Here is a 22,303-nt window from a genome sequence, read left to right on the forward strand (position 1 = left end):
ACTTGCGCCGGCGTAACGAGTTCTCCTGATTCAGGAACCTCGTTACACCGACTGCAGCCTAAAATCTGCGTGGCATAAGGCTCTTATGCCACGCAGATTTTAGGCTGCATTTTTGCGTTGACCGCTAGGGGGCGCTCCCATTGTGGTCAGCGTATAGTATGCAAATTGCATACTTACGCCGATTCACAATGTTGCGCGGGCCCTGCGTACGCAACTTATGGAGTTTCCGTACGGCGTCTTTAGCTTAAGGCTGCCCCTTCTAATAGTAGGGGCAGCCAATGCTAAAGTATACCCTCCGTTCCCGCGTCGTGAAATTTGAATTTCACGCCGTTTGCGTAAGTGATACGTGAATGGCGCTGGACGCCATTCACGTTCACTTTGAAGCAAATGACGTCCTTGCGACGTCATTTGCCGCAATGCACGTCGGGAAAGTTTCCCGACGGCGCATGCGCTTTACGATCGGCGCGGGAACGCGCCTAATTTAAATTATTCCCGCCCCCGGCAGGATCATTTACATTGCGCGCGCTTACGCCGGGCAATTTTGCCGGCGCGCCCTCGCAATTTACGGAGCTACTGCTCCGTGAATCGAGGGCAGCGCAAAATATTTGCGGGGGCGCAGGGCAAAATCGTTGCCCTGCGCCTCCGCAAATAGAACACAGATCTCTTTGAATCCGGGCCATTGTATCCAATATGATACAATGTATTTGGATATATTAGGTAGGTCCTCGTGTTACATAGTTTTGATGAATCTAATATTGATTGCACAGAGATTGTAGCATGTATGGTGACCGATAGGGCCGGTCACTTTGGGAAATCTGGTCATTCTCTGCAAAGGTTTTGTTGGCATCAGACTTGGACAACCAACACTTGGTCTATCCTTCCTTAGAACAATAGCTGGTGGAAGGAGGACCCTGGGGCGGGTGGCGGGAGTCTCTCATCACACAGAGTGACAGTGACCGGGTGACCCCTGTGTAGAGGTACATCATGCCTCCAGCCTCATCACTCATTCAATTATATTCCCACTCAGCTGACCTTTCACCCCGCAGCCACAGCAAAAGGAAACCCTGAGGATTTTACAGGGTAATAAAGAGAGAGGCCTCTTCAGCTCATACTCCCCAGTGACCCCGGCAAACACGACAACTTGACTCCAAAGAGGGGAATGAAAGGATCTGGAGACCTCCCCAACAACAAGATCATTAATTATGTCCTTCAGGACTGCCAGGACCATCCTGACACACACAGTCCTGCAGCCCAGGCCATGGGTGTAGGAACCGGGGGGGACGGGGGGGACACATCCCCCCAAGGAAATAATGCGGGGGGGACAGGTACGGTAAAATCCCCCCCAGGTTAGGAGGACTTGGAGCGCTGCTGATCAGAGGCGTACTAACTAAGGGGCGGACCGCACCAGGTGCCACACATTAGGGGGGTGTCAGGCGTCTCCCCCATCCTCCCCTGTATGAAACAGTGAGAGTGGGCTTGGTAGTGCAGTGGTGATGTGATATGCTGAGAGCGCAGGGAGAGCTCAGGCAGACTGACACACTACTGTGCACCTCACTCTCTGATAAATTCTAACAACTCAGTGAGTACAGCCCCCCCCTCTCTACAGGAATGGAAGAGTCTGCATCAGCTCTGCCTCCTCCCTCCCCTCTGTGTCCTCCATGCTCCGTGCAGCCCGTGCTCAGCTGTGTCTGAGAGGAACGTGTGGGCGGGAACACTTAAACAAGTAGCCGACAGCTAAAGAGCCACCGACAGAACGAGTGTGAGACTGGGGGCATCCTGGAACATAAAGTGAGTTATCAGCACTGTCACTGTGTCCAGACTCTTCTCTTCCCCAAATCCTTCACTCCCCCTCTTTCCTCTGTTGTCCTCCAGCAGAGCCTGTCCTTAACTCTATGCTGATAGGCGGCCACATCATGTTCCTTTTAGCCAGGCTTTTCACTAGCATGATCATAGACATTGCATGTGATTCGCACTGTATTTCTGTGCATATCACATGCGATGTCTGCGATGCGAATTCAGCCATACAAACTGTATGGCTGAAATCGCATTTGCACCAAAACCTTTTTTTGGTCTGCACTGGAATCAGATTGGATGGGTGTTTATACCTATGCAATCCGATTCCTGCACCATTTCACAGTTCTCACTGTGATCTGCCAACCGATCTGGGGGTGTCATTAATTTATATTGACACCCGTAGCAGTTTGCAAAGGACAGCGTGAATGGCCGACAAGCAACATGCAATGCAGGAATCGCACTGATTCCTGCATCGCATATATATGAACCAGCACTCAAGTGGATTTACACTGATGTACTGCGGTTCAGTTGCAGTGCCGGTGTATACACAGTTTTCCTGCATTTACTTCAATTTTCACTACAGTCCCACAGACTTCTATTGGGTTACACATTTTTGCAACATTTTCTGAAAGCGCACTAAATGTTCTCTTTACTGCGTCTTTGGTGAGCTTTCAGAAAACACAGTAAAATTATACAAGCTAATAGAAGTCTGTGGCACTGCAGCTAAAAATGGGGATAAAATGCAGAAAAACTGCGTATACCCCAACACTGCAACAAACTCCAGGACACACGTGTGAACCCAAATATTTCAGGGTGCTGTGTAATGTAAAGGGGTCCAGAGGTGCAGAGTGCTGTGTAATGTAAAGGGGTCCAGAGATGCAGGGTGCTGTGTAATGTAAAGGGATCCAGAGATTCAGGGTGCTGTGTAATGTAAAGGGGTCCAGAGGTGCAGGGTGCTGTGTAATGTAAAGGGGTCCAGAGGTGCAGGGTGCTGTGTAATGTAAAGGGATGCAGGGTGCTGTGTAATGTAAAGGTATCCAGAGATTCAGGGTGCTGTGTAGTGTAAAGGGGTCCAGGAGGTGCAGGGTGCTGTGTAATGTAAGGGGGTGCAGGGTGCTGTGTAATGTAAGGGGGTCCAGAAGGTGCAGGGTGCTGTGTAATGTAAAGGGGTCCAGAAGTGCAGGGTGCTGTGTAATGTAAAGGGGTGTAGGGTGCTGTGTAATGTAAAGGTATCCAGAGATTCATGGTGCTGTGTAGTGTAAAGGGGTCCAGGAGGTGCAGGGTGCTGTTTAATGTAAAGGGGTCCAGGGTTTTTTGTAATGTAAAGGGATCCAGAGGGTTTAGTAATGTAAAGGAGTCCAAAGTTGCAGTGTGCTGTGTAATGTAAAGGGATCCAGGAGGTGCAGGGTGATGTGTAATGTAAAGGGGTCCAGAGATGCAGGGTGCTGTGTAATGTGTCCAGAGGTGCAGGGTGCTGTGTAATGTAAAGGGGTCCAGAGGTGCAGGGTGCTGTGTAATATAAAGGGATCCAGAGGTGCAGGGTGCTGTGTAATGTAAAGGGGTCCAGAGGTGCAGGGTGCTGTGTAATGTAAAGGGGTCCAGGGGGTTTTGTAATGTAAAGGGGTCCAGAGGGTTTAGTAATGTAAAGGAGTCCAAAGTTGCAGTGTGCTGTGTAATGTAAAGGGATCCAGGAGGTGCAGGGTGATGTGTAATGTAAAGGGGTCCAGAGATGCAGGGTGCTGTGTAATGTGTCCAGAGGTGCAGGGTGCTGTGTAATGTAAAGGGGTCCAGAGGTGCAGGGTGCTGTGTAATATAAAGGGATCCAGAGGTGCAGGGTGCTGTGTAATGTAAAGGGGTCCAGAGGTGCAGGGTGCTGTGTAATGTAAAGGGGTCCAGGGGGTTTTGTAATGTAAAGGGATCCAGAGGGTTTAGTAATGTAAAGGAGTCCAGAGTTGCAGGGTGCTGTGTAATGTAAAGGGATCCAGGAGGTGCAGGGTGATGTGTAATGTAAAGGGGTACGGAGTTGCCGGGTGCTGTGTATTTAAAGGCGTCCAGGAGGTGTAGGGGGGTTTGTAATGTAAAAGGGTCCAGAGGTGCTGTGTAATGTAAAGGGGCCCAGAGGGTTTAGTAATGTAAAGGACTCCAGAGTTGCAGGGTGCTGTGTAATGTAAAGGGGTCCAGGAGGTGCAGGGTGCTGTGTAATGTAAGGGGGTGCAGGGTGCTGTGTAATGTAAAGGGGTCCAGGAGGTGCAGGGTGCTGTGTAATGTAAAGGGGTCCAGAGGGTTTTGTAATGTAAAGGGGTCCAGAGGTGCAGGGTGCTGTGTAATAGAAAGGGGTCCAGGGTGCTGTGTAATGGAAAGGGGTGCAGGGTGCTGTGTAATGGAAAGGGGTGCAGGGTGCTGTGTAATGGAAAGGGGTCCAGAGGTGCAGGGTGCTGTGTAATGTAAAGGGGTCCAGAGGTGCAGGGTGCTGTGTAATGGAAAGGGGTGCAGGGTGCTGTGTAATGGAAAGGGGTCCAGAGGTGCAGGGTGCTGTGTAATGGAAAGGGGTCCAGAGGTGCAGGGTGCTGTGTAATGGAAAGGGGTGCAGGGTGCTGTGTAATGGAAAGGGGTCCAGGAGGTGCAGGGGGTTTTGTAATGTAAAGGGGTCCAGAGGTGCTGGGTGCTGTGTAATGTAAAGGGGTCCAGAGGGTTTAGTAATGTAAATGTCTCCAGAGGGTTTAATAATGTAAAGGGGTCCAAAGGTGAAGGGGCTGTGTAATGTAAAGGGGTCCAGTTGTGGAGAGGGGTTACACAGTAGTGACAGAAAGACTGAAGGGTGCAGAGGTATGCAGGGGGCACAGTGGGGTGTTTTTAAATTTTAAAGTTGGGGGGGGGCAGGTATAGGAGTCGCCCCGGGTGCCAAATGCTCTAGGTACGCCCCTGCTGCTGATTACGCTGAAAAATGTCGGCGCATTCAGCTTCCGAACACCTACTTAATAAGAATATACCTGGCGAGTAAAAATGCTGTCCCCCCCAGATTTGTAAGGGTTCCTACACCCATGGCCCAGGCCCCGGTCTCAATGCACTGCTCAGTTATTACTGTTCAGAAATGCAGCGGCGAGAGCTGTTACACTAACATGAGTATGACCACCTCAGACATCCAGGAGTCTGGGACACACAATGGGGAAGTTTCTGGAAGCCAAACAGAATTCCTAATAAATGGAATCTAAGGCCTCGTACACACGACTGAACATGTCTGCTAAAAATGGTCCGCGGACCAGTTTCCGCGGACATGTTCGGTCGTGTGTAGGGCCTAGCGGACAATTTTCCGGCCTAGCGGACAGGTTTCCAGGGGACAAATGTGCTAAGAAACATGTCCGCTGGAAGCCTGTCCGTCGGACATGTCCGATGGTCAGTACGACTCCTCGGACATGTCCGCTGGCCCGAGAACCGACGCAAGGCGTCGAAGTGATTCGACGCATGCGTGGAAGCATTGAACTTCCGGGTTCGCGCACGTCGCCGCCACGTCACCGCGTCATCACCGCATATTCTGTCTGCGGGGATTTTGGTTTGATGGTGTATACAACCATCAGACCAAAATCTGCTAGCAGACATGTCCGATGAAAACGGTCCGCGGACCGTTTTCATCGGACATGTCTGATCGTGTGTACAAGGCCTCAGAGGAAAGAAATATTTATTTACTCATAGGATCCCTTAGAAAGTATTTCCAGGGACAGGTTGTTGCTGAATTGGTGAGGGGAGAAAACAGCACAATACACAAGGAAAGGTTCTCACCCTCCTCTGATAGTACATACCTTCTTATAGGCCATGATTTACCCCAATACATATTACTACAGAATACGCTGAGGCCGCGTACACACAGTCGGACCAAACCGATGAAAACGGACTGAGGTTCAGTTTCATCAGTTCAAACTGACCGTGTGTACGGCCCATCGGACTTTTGTCCTTCAGACCAAAGTTTTAGAACTTGCTTTAAAATCGGACTGATGGACGCCTGACCGTCGGTCAAAACCGATGGTTCGTACACAAAAGCATTGGTTCAAAACCCACGCATGCTCAGAATCAAGTCGACGCATGCTTGGAAGCATTGAACTTCGTTTTTTTCAGCACGTCGTGTGTTTTACGTTTCACCCCGTTCTGACCCGATCGTTTTTTGAACTGATGGTGTGTACGCACATCAGACCATCAGTCAGCTTCAGCGGTGAACCGATGAAAACGGTCCGTCGGACCATTCTCATCGGATGGATCGACCGTGTGTACGCGGCCTGAGATTTATATCATACTACTGTGCTATAGGCCAATGGGATGGGAAGATAGATGGAAATAGTCTTAGATAGAGATAGATAGAGATATAGATAGAGATATAGATAGAGATAGATAGAGAGAGAGAGAGAGAGATTGAGAGAGAGAGATTGAGAGAGAGAGAGAGAGAGAGAGATAGAGAGAGAGAGAGAGAGAGAGAGAGAGAGAGAGAGAGATATGGATAGATAGATAGATAGATAGATAGATAGATAGATAGATAGATAGATAGATAGATAGATAGATAGAAATACAAGACCCCTGATATCTCAGTAAAGCCCCCAGCAGGGCTAAAAAAATAAATAAAAATAATAATAATAAAAGAGTTGTAATAAATAAATATTGAAAAGGTTAAGTTGAAAAAATAATAAAAAATATATATATCGGCAAGTACTTGAAAAAAGTATCTGTAGTTGTACTCGGTCTTAAAGTGGCATCGGTGCAACCGTAATATATATATACACACAATCACTGGCCACTTTATTAGGTACACCTTGCTAGTCCCGGGTTGGACCCCCTTTTGCCGTCATTGTTGGTGTAAAGGATACTACAAGATGTTGGAAACATTCCTCAGAGATTTTGCTCCACAGTGACATGATAACATCACAGAGTTGCTGCATAGATAGAGATATAGATAGATAGATAGAGTCATAATAGATATATAGAAAGATAGATAGATAGATAGATAGATAGATAGATAGATAGATAGATAGATAGATAGATAGATAGATAGATAGATAGATAGGTGCAGGAACTCAACCACGACCCCATTCAAATTTCACAAACAGTAGAAGGGTCTTAAAGGGGCATTAAATACCAGGATTGCATTACATACAGAGTGCAGGGTTCAGGGGGGTTACACACAGAGTGCAGAGCTGTCACTTGTAAACACAGAAACCAGACTTCTGCGTTTACAAGTGATTTTGGTGAGCAAGGCACCAAAGGGTCTGAGCCAGAGGTGGTGGAACTGAGTTCCCCCAAGTTCCCCCTGAAAAAAAGCCCTGGATAGATAGATAGATAGATAGATAGATAGATAGATAGATAGATAGATAGATAGATAGATAGATAGATAGATAGATAGAATAATAATAATACAAAATAGATACGATGAATTATATAGATAGACAGGCAAAAAAATTAGAAAATTAGTAGAGAATTGACAATAAATAGATAGATACATTAGGTAGATAAAATAATAATAATAATAATAATAATAATTTAGTCCTCTTGTTTGATTGTCTTGTAAAAGAAACCATGTGTGAAATAAATGTGCAAAAAATATATATATCTATATTCTGTGTATATATATATAATTACAATATAGGCGGCGGCCATTATTTTTAGAGTACTGGAAACAGACGTGAGGAAATAAAATCTGAGCACTCCTCTGTGTACCCCGTCATTACTCTGCGGTATACAGTGTGTGTTGCCTGTTATGGTTCTCAGACCGCAACGGAGAGGGCGGCAATCATAGTTATGGCATTATGAGACGCAGGGCCGGGACAAGGGGTGGGCAGGAGGGGAGGCTGCCCCTGGCGTAATGGTTTATTGCAGGGATAGGGGGCACCCTGACCCTAACCCTAAGGGGAAGGCGGGAGAAGTTTTGTGTGAGTGATTTTATCATTATCAATCAGCTGCTGCACTTGCAGGGCTCTAATGAGGAACAGGGTCTGCATCCTTTTAGACGCGATTTCCCTTTTCTCACCAAATTTTATTTTTTATTTTTTGCAGGGGATGCCCAAAATCTGACTTGTATCTTAGTGCAGACTTCTGGGAAAATAAGTGAGCCAATCACACAAGCAAGAAATTACTGTTCTAGGGGGCGCTCTGTATACCATCTGTGTACAGAATGCCTGCAGGCGGTCATATTGCATTTTACAGAAAGCTACAGAGGCTGCAGATTGAAAAAGAAAGGAAATTTTTAACAACATTCAATTACAATATGACTTTTTTTTTTATTTGCTAATTTTTGTTTCCCATAAAAGTGGAGTTACCTTTTAAGCTTTGCTACCTGCAGAGAAGTTCATTAAATTGTCTTTGGAATGTCACAGAGACGTTTTGGTGTCACTGACCTCTCGTAGCCTTGGGCAATGGTGTGGGCAACACAAAGACCCCAAATGACTAAAGAAAGTCACAAAGACGACACAGACACTTTTCTAATGTCAAAAAAGTAGACATGTGCACTGATGAAAAATCTGTTCCTTTTGGTTTTATTAGTTTTTGTTTTTTTTGGGTCATTCGTTATGATCGCAGTTCGAAAATTCGTAAATTAGAAAATTAAAAAATTCACAAGTTCGTAAATTAGAAAATTTAAAAATTCACGAGTTCGTAAATTAGAAAATCCGAAAATTCCCAAGTTCGTAAATTTGAAAATTTAGAAAACCTGAAAATTTGAAAACCCAACAATTGAAAAGAAAGAAAATCCAAAAATTCACAAGTTCGTATATTCGAAAAGTAAAACATTCACGAGTTCGTAAATTCGAAAATTTGTAAATTTTGAAAACCTGAAAGTTCCAAATTCCAAAAATAAGAAAGAAAATTAGAAATTTAAAAAATTCACGAGTTCGTAAATTCGAAAAATTTTAATTTTTGAAAACCTGAAAATTCCAAATTCCAAAAATACAGAAAGAAAATTAGAAAAATTCAAAAATTCACGAGTTCGTAAATTCGAAAATTCGTAAATTTCGAAAACCTGAAATTCCAAAAATAAGAAAGAAAATCCAAAAATTCACAAGTTCGTGAATTCGAAAATGTAGAAAACCTGAAAATTTGAAAACCCAACAATTAAAAAGAAAGAAAATCCAAAAATTCGCAAGTTCGTAAATTCGAAAATTTAGAAAACCTGAAAATTCGAAAATCCAAAAACAAGAAAGAAAATCCGGAAAATTCAAAACAGCAAAAATCCAAAAATTTCCTAATAATAGCTAACTAATAATTTACTGTATTTATCGGGGTATTGCACGCACCTGCGTATAGCTCGCACCCCCAACCTGGAAGGGAAATTTCAGAAAAAAAAATACTTACAGTTTGAATGCCCCTCGTCGGTGTCTTGCTCGGCGTCCATCGGCGGCCTTGTCCGGTCCGGCGTCCGTCTGCGGCCTCGGTGGTGTCCTCCCGCGCTGTCTCTGAGTTGAATCCCCGCTTCCCGCGCTGTGTTTGAACCACTCCGCCGACATATACCGAGCGCAGTACACTCGGGCACGCTCGGCCACACTCGGCTTCTCACGCATAAAGGCTAGGAGGCGTCATAGAGCGTGACCGCGAGCGAAGCCGAGCCTGGCCGAATGTACCCGAGTGTACTGCGCTCGGTAAATGTCGGCGGCGCAGTTCAAACTCAGCGCGGGAAGCGGGTATCGGCGTATATCGCGCACCCACGATTTTCCCCTTATTTTAAGGGGAAAAAAGTGCGCGGTATACGCCGATAAATACGGTACCTAACTAGTAGCTAACTAATAACTAAGTAATAAATTATCGGTATTGAAATTTCCTTTTAAATTTGGCTGTTAGTGAACGTAACGAATAGAAATTTATCCGAACATACGAATTTTCCAAAATAACGAAGATGTAAACAAATGGAATGGATCGAATAAATAATAAATAATAAAAACGTTTTATTATTATTATTTTTATTTATTATTATTATTAAAGCGGGGGTTCACCCTTAGAGGGCACTTTTTCCCCTTAGATTCCTGCTCGTTTTCTCTAGGGGAATCGGCTATTTGTTTTAAAATATGTTCAGTACTTACCCGTTTACGAGATGCATCTTCTTCCGCCACTTCCGGGTATGGGCTGCGGGACTGGGCGTTCCTTCTTGATTGACAGTCTTCCGAGAGGCTTCCGACGGTCGCATCCATCGCGTCACGATTTTCCGAAAGAAGCCGAACGTCGGTGCGCAGGCGTAGTATAGAGCCGCACCGACGTTCGGCTTCTTTCGGCTACGAGTGACGCGATGGATGCGACCGTCGGAAGCCTCTCGGAAGACTGTCAATCAAGAAGGAACGCCCGCTCCCGAAGACCCATACCCGGAAGCGACGGAAGAAGATGCAGCTCGAAAACGGGTAAGTACTGCACATATTTTAATACAAATAGCCGATTCCCCTAGACCGAACGAGCAGGAATCTAGGGGAAGAAAAAAAAAAATGTATTAAATGGGTGAACTCCCGCTTTAATTTGTTATGTTCCATTCGTTTAGATGCGGCATTCATTATTTTGGATAATTCGTAACTTCGGGTAAATTCGTATTCGTTACGTTCACTAACAGCCAAATTTGAAAGGAAATTCCAATATCTATAATTTATTAGTTATTATTTCAGATTTTCACATTTTCAGTTTTCGGATCTCCGTTTAACGGGTTTTCGTTAATTTGGACATTTCCGAATGAACGGATTTGTCTAAATTCGTTAACATTTTTTTTTTTTTTTTCAGGATAACAAGGAGATCTGGGGTATTTTTGACCCCAGATCTTTATATTAAGAGGACCCGTCATCCGTCACTGTACAATGGCACATCGGCTGCGTTTGATGGCATGGCACAGTGACTGCGTTTGATGGCATGGCACAGCGGCTGCGTTTGATGGCATGGCACAGTGGTGAAAATTGATGGCATAGTGACTGCATTTTATGGCATGGCACAGTGGTGATAATTGATGGCACAGTGGTGATAATTGATGGCACAGTGGCTGCGTTTGATGGCATGGCACAGTGGTGATAATTGATGGCACAGTGGCTGCGTTTGATGGCATGGCACAGTGGTGACAATTGATGGCACAGTAGTGACAATTGATGCCACAGTGGCTGCGTTTGATGGCATGGCACAGTGACTGCATTTGATGGCATGGCACAGTGGTGACAATTGATGGCACAGTGGCTGCTTTTGATGGCATGGCACAGTGGTGCAAATTGATGGCACAGTGGTGATAATTGATGGCACAGTGACTGCATTTGATTGCATGGCACAGCGGCTGCGTTTGATGGCATGGCACAGTGGTGCAAATTGATGGCACAGTGACTGCATTTGATTGCATGGCACAGTAGTGACAATTGATGCCACAGTGGCTTCGTTTTTTTGTATGGCACAGTGGTGATAATTGATGGCACAGTGGCTGCATTTCATAGGCATAGTGAGGCTGCCTTTTTTTTTTTTTAAGTTTGTGCCCCCCAAAAATTTTAAGCATCAGCCGCCACTGACTGTCAGTAAGTAAAGTGGTGATGTGGCGGCCTTTTTTGGGTGGATCAGACTCGCCCGGGGGGGGGGGGGGGGGGGTCCGGCTGTGTCAGTTTCATTCCGGGACACTGTATTGTCCTGGAATGAATGTGCCCGGGACAGAACTGCAAACTACGGGACTGTCCTGGGACACATGGTCACCCTAGGGCCCAGCCACACAGGGGGGCCCGAACAGCAGGGGGAATTGGTGTGGTCAGGCGGAGGGACAATAACAGAAGGATGCCCTGTGTGGCTCTCTCAGGTAGGCTGCACGGGGCCCCCGTGATTTCTCACAGAAGCCCTGGGTGTGGGTGTCATGAGAGGACAATCCGGCAGGCCAGGGTGTCACACGGCTGTAATTCTATATGGGGACAGATGTGATGTGAGGAGCTGGACACAGATTAACACTCCGAGCATCACAAGGATCCAGGAAAAGATCTACCTGGGAAAGATCATTTGTTCCCTTCCACATCCTAATTAAGTCTCTGTGGCCCCGGGGCCCTCCATCTGCCGGGAAATTCAAGTCTCTGATCAGCGACTCTCCCGGATTTCAACAACTACAGGAGAGTCAGGACGCTCTCTATGTTTCAGATAGAGAAAGGAGCTGTGTGTTAGTGGGCGTCCTGACTCTCCTGTATTTCAAGGGAGGGGGCGAGCACGACACTCCACACCAGGGAGAAAGTTGCATTACTGTGTGGAGTTACAGACAGAAGAACAGGAAGTGAGGATTTCTCAGAAGAAATAAGGACATTGAAAAGCAAAATGGAAGGATGAGGTAAGTGAAGGAGGACTGCACTAAGGTAAAGGAAGCTATTTAGGAAAAACAATTGCACATGTCTAGTACACGGCTAGATCCCACCATTTTCTTTGCATTAGCATCCTTAAAGGGGTTGTAAAGGTAAAACATTTCCCCCCCTAAATAGCTTCCTTTACCTTAGTGCAGTCCTCCTTCACTTACCTCATCCTTCCATTTTGCTTTTAAGCCCAGGTTCACACTGGGTACGATTTCCTTCGATTTGAGATGCGATTTCACATGTGAAATCGCATCTCAAATCGGCGGCATTTGCCGCCAATTGTCGGCAATGACACTGTCCTAATCGGTGCGGCGCTGCACCGATTTCAAAAAGTAGTTCCTGTACTACTTTTTGCGATTTCGGGCCGCGATTTACATAGACATCTGTGCAGAAACCTGCACAGATGTCTCTTAAATCGCGGCCGAAATCGGGACTGCCGGCGGGAGTGAAATCGTGCGAGTTCAGCTGAACTCGCACGGCTTCACTCCCGCAGCCCAGTGTGAACCAGGGCTAAATGTCCTTATTTCTTCTGAGAAATCCTCACTTCCTGTTCTTCTGTCTGTAACTCCACACAGTAATGCAAGGCTTTCTCCCTGGTGTGGAGAAAGCCTCTTGAGGGGAGAGGGGGCGAGCAGGCAAGTCAGGACACTCTCTACTTTGCAGATAGAGAAAGGAGCTGTGTGTTAGTGGGCGTCCTGACACTCCTGCTCGCCCTTTTTCTCCTTTACAACCCCTTTAATGCTTTCCAATCACTCTCCAGCAGCACGTGGCAGGATCCCCCCCCCCCCCCATCCCATCACCTGATGTAGACAAAATGCTGCACACTTACTACAAAGCTCATTATATAATTCGCCATTAGTGCGCCTCCTGTCTGCTCGACTATGAAATGATGTTACGCAATCGCACATCAGTAATAAATCAGCTTTTGCCACAAGCAATACAAGGCTCATTGGGTTCAGGCAAGCTCCTCCCACCTGGCGCCCGCTGCCAGCACATGCGATATCACTCATTACATAACGCAGATCCCGGCTGATATGGAGATCTATAGAGCGGGCGACGCACCAACACGAGATCTGCCAGCCAAGTGCATTCTCCACCCGGAATGAAAGGCCAATCTGCGGGCCGCCAACTGCGGAGGAAGTGCATAGAGGATCAGCGCATGTATGGAGGAACTACAACTGCGTTTTAATTTTTTTTGCGCTATAAACAAAAAAAGACTAATAAAAAAAAAAAAAAAAAAAACATATGAATAAAAATTCTGCTATGAAACACATAAAAAATTAAATAAAAATAAAAATAAAATGTGGTCGTCAATTTAGGCCAATATGTATTCTGCTACATGTCTTTGCTGTAAAAATAATCTCAATGGCCCGGATTCAGAAAGAAGTTACGCTGGCGTATCTATTGATACGCAGCGTAACTTCTAGGATGCGCCGGTGTATCTTTTTTCTGTATTCAGAAAACAAGATACGCCGGAATTTTGCTAAGATCCGACTGGCGTAAGCCTCTTACGCCGTCGTATCTCAGTTGCATATTTACGCTGGCCGCTAGGTGGCGCTTTCGTAGATTTACGCGAGGAATATGCAAATTAGGTAGATACGCCGATTCACAAACGTACGTCCGCCCGGCGCATTTTTTTTACGTCGTTTACGTAAGGCTTTTTCCGGCGTAAAGTTACCCCTCATAAAGCAGGGGTAAGTCATGTTAGGTATGGACGTCGGAAACGAGCGAACAGCGTCGTATTTTACGTCGTTTGCGTAAGTCGTCCGTGAATGGGGCTATGCGTAAGTTACGTTCACGCCGAAAGCATTGACTATTTGCGACATGATTTCGAGCATGCGCACTGGGATACGTCCACGGACGGCGCATGCGCCGTTCGAAAACAGCGTCAATTACGTGAGGTCATGATAGTTTAACATAAAACACGCCCACTACCAGCCAAATTTGAATTAGGCGGGCCGACACATTTACACTACGCCGCCGTAACTTAGGGCGCAAGTTCTTTCTGAATACGGAACTTGCGCCCTAAGCGGCGTAGTGTATCTGAGATACGCTATGCCCGCCGATAGATACGATAATGTATCTGAATCTGGCCCAATAAGTGTATATTGATTGGTTTGCGCAAAATGTATTGGAATTTACAACTATTTGCGGAAAAATTTGTTAAACAGGTTTTTGGATATTTTCCGAATTAACAAATTTGTCGAAATTCGTAAAAAAAATAAAAATTTGTAATGAAAGGAATTGCACATGTGCAGCTTCCAGCTGAGGCTTCTTATGAAACCTTCCAGCGCTGACTTTCCCATCGCAGTCACGCCGCCCCTACCAAGCAAATTCCTCCGTGGAACGCGACGGAACACAAAAAAATAAACATTTGCCGGGTTGTCGGGGGCGACGTCGCTGCTTCTCCATCTTATGAAAACAAGCAATGTAAAAATATACGCGGCTAAGAGTGAGGTGAGCCCCTGCGGTGGTGTGAAAGGAGGACTTTACACTTTTGAATGACAATTGCGCGGTCGTGCGACACTGATTGTACACAAACTACATTTTTTGCATTTTTTTCCCACAAATAGAACTTTCTTTTGTTGATATTTGATCACCTCTGGGGGTTTTCATTTTTTGCCAAACAAACTAAAAAAGACCCACATTTTTTTAAAAAAAAAAGTTTTTCTTAGTTTCTGTCATAAAATGTTGTTTTCCCCTTCACTGATGGGCACTGATGAGGCCACACTGATGGGCACTGATGAGCCGGCACTGATGGGCACTGATGAGGCGACACTGATTGGCACTGATGAGCCGGCACTGATGGGCACTGATGAGCCGGCATTGATGAGGCGACACTGATGGGCACTGATGAGCCGGCACTGATGGGCACTGATGAGGCGACACTTATGGGCACTGATGAGGCGACACTGATGGGCACTGATGAGCCGGCACTGATGAGCCGGCACTGATGGGCACTGATGAGCCGGCACTGATGAGGCGACACTGATGAGCCGGCACTGATGGGCACTGATAAGGTGGCACTGATGGGCACTAATGAGGCGGCACTGATGGGCACTGATGAGCCGACACTGATGGGCACTGATGAGCCGGCACTGATGGGCACTGATGAGGCGGCACTGATGGGCACTAATAAAGTTGCACTGATGGGCACTTATAAGGTGGCACGGATGTGCACTGATGAGGTGGCACTGATGGGCACTGATATGTAGAATTGATGGGCACTGATAGGCGGCACTGATGGGCACCAATAGGCAGCATTGGCACTGATAGGTGGCACAGATGGGCACTGACAGACGGCACTGATGGGCACCGACAGGCGGCTGTGATAGGCACTGACAGGCAACACTGATTGGCACTGATAGGTGGTACTGATGATGAGATACTATTTAGTTACTGACAGGTGTTACTGCTGGGCACTGATTGGCACTGATTAGCACTGTGGTGGGCACTGATTGGTAATGTGGTGGGCACTGGCAGACTATTATTGCTTTATTATTGCTGGGCACTGATTGGTAGCTGATTGGCAGATCTGAGGGGGCTGTGCTGATAATAAATGTGCTGATTATCAGAACAGACCCCCCCCCCTGACAGGGAGAGCCACGATCTTCGGGAAGTGGTTACATAGCGCCTGAAAAGCGCCTCCCATTCGTTTCAGTCTAACCTTTCACACTGGGGGAGGGGGGTGCTCTTGTGGGACGTTAGGAAAAGTCCTGCAAGCAGCATCTTCGGGGCGGTTTGGGATCGCTGTATACGCCGCTCCCAAAACGCCCTGTCCATTGAAATTAATGAAAACTCATGGGCGCTTTTAACCCCTTCTTTGGGGTTAAAAGCGCCCCGCTAGCGGCCAAAAAGCGCCACTAAAACGGGGAAGTGTTTTAGCGCAAATGCGGCCGCGGCCCCCAGTGTGAAAGGGGTCTAACTGTAAAAATCCTTAAAGTGGACCTTCCATTTTTTCATCTTTCCATCCATTAAATCTTCTGCCCTTGTTGTTGTTGTTGTTTTAACTTTGGATCGTAAAACATTTTTTTTCTTCCAGTAAATCCCTTATACAGCCCACTTCCTGTTTCCTTATACAGCCCACTTCCTGTTTCCTTATACAGCCCACTTCCTGTTTCCTTATACAGCCCACTTCCTGTTTCCTTATACAGCCCACTTCCTGTTTCCTTATACAGCCCAATTCCTGTTTCCTTATACAGCCCACTTTTCCTGTTTCCTTACACAGCCCAATTCCTGTTTCCTTATACAGCCCACTTTTCCTGTTTCCTTACACAGCCCACTTCCTGTTTCCTTATACAGCCCACTTCCTGTTTCCATATACAGCCCACTTCCTGTTTCCTTATACAGCCCACTTCCTGTTTCCTTATACAGCCCACTTCCTGTTTCCTTATACAGCCCACTTCCTGTTTCCTTACACAGCCCACTTCCTGTTTCCTTATACAGCCCACTTCCTGTTTCCTTATACAGCCCACTTCCTGTTTCCTTATACAGCCCACTTCCTGTTTCCTTATACAGCCCACTTCCTGTTTCCTTACACAGCCCACTTCCTGTTTCCTTATACAGCCCACTTCCTGTTTCCTTATACAGCCCAATTCCTGTTTCCTTATACAGCCCACTTCCTGTTTCCTTATACAGCCCACTTCCTGTTTCCTTATACAGCCCACTTCCTGTTTCCATATACAGCCCACTTCCTGTTTCCTTATACTGCCCACTTCCTGTTTCCTTATACAGCCCACTTCCTGTTTCCTTATAGAGCCCACTTCCTGTTTCCTTACACAGCCCACTTCCTGTTTCCTTACACAGCCCACTTCCTGTTCCCTTATACAGCCCACTTCCTGTTTCCTTATACAGCCCACTTCCTGTTTCCTTATAGAGCCCACTTCCTGTTTCCTTACACAGCCCACTTCCTGTTTCCTTACACAGCCCACTTCCTGTTCCCTTATACAGCCCACTTCCTGTTTCCTTATACAGCCCACTTCCTGTTCCCTTATACATCCCACTTCCTGTTTCCTTACACAGCCCACTTCCTGTTTCCTTACACAGCCCACTTCCTGTTTCCTTATACAACCCACTTCCTGTTTCCTTATACAGCCCACTTCCTGTTTCATTACACAGCCCACTTCCTGTTTCCTTATACAGCCCACTTCCTGTTTCCTTATACAGCCCACTTCCTATTTCCTTATACAGCCCACTTCCTGTTTCCTTATACAGCCCACTTCCTGTTTCCTGTCTGGTCATGAGCCTAGACTTATGACATCATGCACTGCTCTCTCTCTCTCTCTCTCTCTCTCTCTCACTCTCCTGAGAGTTTGTCAGGAAGGAAGGAAGAAAGGAAGGAAGGGGGGGGGCGAGTCATAAGAGGGCCAATGACAGCTGCAGAGCTGGAGGTGTGTCTGTATAAATCCAGGAAGTGAAAAGGCAGCAGCTTCAGCTGCCCACAGTTAAAATGGCTGCAGCCAGACTCAGCGGAGGGAGATTTCTGCAGCATATTTGGCAAGTACAGAATCACAGTATATATAAAATAATATGCAAAGTGGTTGGAGGGAAGCTTCAGAATGGCAAATATGTTTTTATTACAAATTATGTGAGCAGACTCCAGTTCCTGGAGCTGTTTTCAGAGGCATAAAAATAAATGGCAGGCGCCCCTATCAGTGGCATTTTTTTTCTGTTTGTGCGCATGAGGCCTAAGAAATGCGACGTTGTTAGGCAGACAGGCGTTTTCTGTGTAAATGCAGATCATTGTTTTCAATGCACTTGTACACACAGGGGTGGAAACATACGCTGCATCTAGATCAGTAAACAAATCACAGAAACCTGTACAAGTGGACCGATGTACAAGGTTCCGTAACCCATAGCAACCAGCCGCCATCCCTTGTATTGGGAAGTGTGGTCAGCGGAGAGAGTATAGAGATCATCTAATTCCACATGTCACATCCTCAATGGAGAGGAAAGAGAAGCAAAGGAGATCGGTGACACAATCTAATACAACAGAACAGTAACAAAGTATCAATCGTCTAATGAAGGGGTCTCTAAACAAAGGACCGATTGACTGTCCTTCAAACCCTATAGAGGCTGGGGGGAGAAAATGTCTTGGTGTCAGTGGGAGGAATAGTGTCCCATCATTGGTGTCAGTGGAAGAAATAGTGTCCCATCATTGGTGTCAGTGGGAGGAATAGTGCCCCATCATTGGTGTCAGTGGGAGGAATAGTGTCCCATCATTGGTGTCAGTGGAAGAAATAGTGTCCCATCATTGGTGTCAGTGGGAGGAATAGTGCCCCATCATTGGTGTCAGTGGGAGGAATAGTGTCCCATCATTGGTGTCAGTGGAAGAAATAGTGTCCCATCATTGGTGTCAGTGGGAGGAATAGTGCCCCAACATTGGTGTCAGTGGAAGAAATAGTGTCCCATCATTGGTGTCAGTGGGAGGAATAGTGCCCCAACATTGGTGTCAGTGGAAGAAATAGTGCCCCATCATTGGTGTCAGTGGGAGGAATAGTGTCCCATCACTGGTGTCAGTGGGAGGAATAGTGCCCCATCATTGATAGTAGTGGGAAGAATAGTGTCCCATCATTGGTGTCAGAAATGATGCCCCGCTGTAGGTGTCAGTGGGGAGAAAAGAATAGTGACCCATGGGCTGGATAAAGATAAGCAGAAGCCGGCTTCTATCACTCTAAGAGAAATATTTCTGCATCCAATCAGAAACGTCGCCTCCTCCTCAGTGTACAGGAAAGATAAACAAAGGAGATGAATTACACTGAGAATCTGAGATTGAAGCATAACAATGTTTCGATGGTTTATCTGAACTCATGTGCAGGACGGAGTAACCCGGAGCAACCGGCCAGCTGCATGCTACTGACTGATACAACACAGAACAGTAACAAAGTATCAATGCTTAATCCTTTTACCAATATGCAGGATGCGGTAACCCATAGCAACCGGCCATCGCTCATCAGAAACGTGGTCAACACATAAATATTATAGATAATTGTTTTTGCATCTAATTAAAAATATCACTTCCTCAGTGCAGAGGAAAAAATAAAGCAAACACAGATAAATGACATTCTGATACTTTGATGCAACACACAACTGCAACAATGTAACAATTCTTAAATTGCAAAAACAGTAACAATGTATCGTTGGTTTAACCGGACCAATGTGCCATGATGGAGTAACCCATAGCAACCAGCCGGGGCTCCCCCCCCCTCGTGTACTACACATATAAGGAGGGCGGTTACAAAGTATCACATCCTTAATGTAAAGGAAAATTAAGCAAAATATATAAATTATAATGATATTCTGTTACAACACAGAATTGTAACAATGTATCACTGCAACAATGTATCACTGGTTTACTCCTTTACCATTGTGCAGAATGCAGTAACCCATAGCAACCTGCCGGGGCTCCCCCCCCCCCCCCTATGTGCCACAGATATAAGAGGGGCGTCATCTGGGAGAGATTACAGAGAAATATTTTTGCATCTAATTGGAAATGTCACATCTGCAATGCAAAGGAGATCAATTACACCCTGATAATCTGAACAAAGTATAGCTGCAACAATGTATCACTGTAACAATGTATCTCTGTAACAATGCATCACTGCAACAATGTATCACTGTAACAATGTATCTCTGTAACAATGCATCACTGCAACAATGTATCACTGCAACAATGTATCACTGCAACAATGTATCACTGCAACAATGTATCACTGTAACAATGTATCTCTGTAACAATGTATCTCTGTAACAATGTATCACTAGTTTATCCCTGGACGGAATATTTTTATCCATTTAGAAATGTCACATACTAAAAAAGAGGAAAAATCAATTTCACTCTGATAATCTAAACAATGTATTTCTGCAACAATGTATCTCTGCAACAATGCATCCATGTAACAATGTATCACTATAACAATGTATCACTATAACAATGTATCGTTGCAACAATGCCTCACTGCATCTATGTATCACTATAACAATGCAACAATGTATCACTGCAACAATGTATCACTGCAACAATGTATCTCTGCAACAATGTATCACTATAACAATGTATCACTGCAACAATGTATCACTATAACAATGCATCACTGCAACAAAGTATCACTGCAACAATGCATCGCTATAACAAAGTATCACTGCAACAATGTATCGCTATAACAATGCATCAATGCAACAATGTATCACTGCAACAATGTATCACTGCAACAATGTATCACTGCAACAATGTATCACTGCAACAATGTATCGCTATAACAATGCATCACTGCAACAATGTATCGCTATAACAATGTATCTCTGCAACAATGTATCACTATAACAATGCATCACTGCAACAATGTATCACTGTAACAATGTATCTCTGCAACAATGTATCTCTGCAACAATGCATCACTGCAACAATGTATATATGCAACAATGTATCGCTATAACAATGCATCAATGCAACAATGTATCACTGCAACAATGTATCACTGCAACACTGTATCACTGCAACAATGTATCGCTATAACAATGCATCACTGCAACGATGTAACAATGTATCTCTGCAACAATGTATCTCTGCAACAATGCATCACTGCAACAATGTATATATGCAACAATGTATCTCTGCAACAATGCATCACTGCAACAATGTATCTATGCAACAATGTATCTCTGCAACAATGTATCACTATAACAATGCATCACTACAACAATGTATCACTATAACAATGCATCACTACAACAATGTATCACTGCAACAATGTATCACTGCAACAATGTATCACTGAAACAATGTATCACTGGTTTATCCCTGGACGGACTATTTTTGTATCCATTTAGAAATGCCACATACTTAAAAAAGAGGAAAGTTCAATTACACTCTAAAAATCGAAAAAAAAGTTGCACTGCAACAATGCATCTCTGCAACAAAGTATAACTGCAACAATGTATCACTGGCTTATCCCTGGAAATACTACTTTTGTATCCATTTAGAAATGTCACATGATCCTCCAAGTAGAGGAAAGATCAGTGACTCTGATAATCTGCACAAAGTATCAGTATGGCATATCCCTGGACCAATGTACAGGATGCGGTAACCCATAGCAACCAGCCAGCGCTCATCACTCTGAGAAGAGATCACAGCAATGTGCACATGGCCCCAGGATAGAGGAACCCTCTCAGTGGTCCGGCATTTCCGCCCCAAACTTATGGCACAGAAAACATCGCTGCCAACAAAAGCGCCGCGGGCGCAGTGACTTCGGTACAAAAGACGTGATCGCCATTTACGTTTTTTTTCCCCCATCACTCGTCTTGATGCTGTTGGGAAAAGTTTGGGTGAGGAGAGTGAAGGTTGAGGCTACGTACCCAGAGCATGCAGGACAGGCAGAGCCAGGTCATCCTGGGGTCCGAGCGCGGGCGCGGGAGGCACAGTGACGCAGTGGGCATTGCTGGTGGGGAGAAATCCTTTTTACGCCAAGGCAGCAGCGACACGAATCCGCAGGACCGGGGCGCCCGATTCCATCGCAGTCAGGTAACGATGGATAAAAAAAAAAAAGTTAACCCCTCGGCTCCCTTCCGACGTGCCCTCCGGGATTTGCTGCGCCCGCTGGGTGGAAGGTTGGCGTTATTCGTCCCTTTGGACGGCGACGTTGTGTCGGGGCGAGATCTCCCTGTTCTGCACAGTCCACATCACACTTTCCCTCTCTAACAGTCCTTGCCTCTTTCTTTCCAAGTTTTTTCCCCGTCCTCACACCTCCTGAAGGGAGGGCGGAGCTGTCTGGCTGGTCGTCCCACCCCCTCCGACCCCCCCCCCCCCCTCATCCTCCACAGCCACTGCCAGCGACAAGGAGACTTTTTTTTTTCAGAGAGAGAAAAAAATGTAATTCTTTGGTATTTCCTCTTCACCGTATACCTCGGCTCCCCTATGTCACCCCACCCCCCACTTACCCCCCTCCTCGCCCTCCTAGGGGAAAAATAGGGGGTCTTTCTTTTCCTTCTTTTCTGGCTGCGGATTCAGGAACGCGCCGCGTGCCAAGCAGGGCCGTCTTAATAGCATCATGGGCCCCTGGGCGAAGTAATGCTCTGGGGCCCCTACAATTGAGACAGTGCAGGTAAACAGACATCAAGTAGGTAGGAGGTAGGGGATATCTGGGGTGTAGAGGGGTCAGAGTGCTGGGGGATATCTGGGGTGTAGAGAGGTCAGAGAGCTGGGTGGATATCTG

General features: G+C 45.9%; 1 protein-coding gene across 5 annotated transcripts in view; it reads right to left on the reverse strand.

The window, feature by feature from the left end:
* TNS1 (tensin 1) overlaps window positions 1–21,764 on the reverse strand; it is a 506,243-nt gene extending 484,479 nt beyond the window's left edge. For 3 of the 5 annotated variants that reach the window (XM_040358205.1, XM_040358204.1, XM_040358201.1), the window contains exon 1: window positions 21,447–21,763. In XM_040358205.1, coding sequence (XP_040214139.1) covers window positions 21,447–21,527 — 81 coding nt within the window. In that variant the 5' untranslated portion in view covers window positions 21,528–21,763. Of the gene's footprint in view, window positions 1–21,446 lie in introns of all 5 variants that reach the window. The other 2 variants (XM_040358202.1, XM_040358200.1) reach the window with 1 other exon arrangement.
* Between the last annotated feature and the right edge of the window lie 539 nt (window positions 21,765–22,303).

This window comes from Rana temporaria, chromosome 6 (genome assembly GCF_905171775.1).
Source record: "Rana temporaria chromosome 6, aRanTem1.1, whole genome shotgun sequence".
In the NCBI taxonomy this organism is placed as follows: Eukaryota; Metazoa; Chordata; class Amphibia; order Anura; family Ranidae; genus Rana; species Rana temporaria.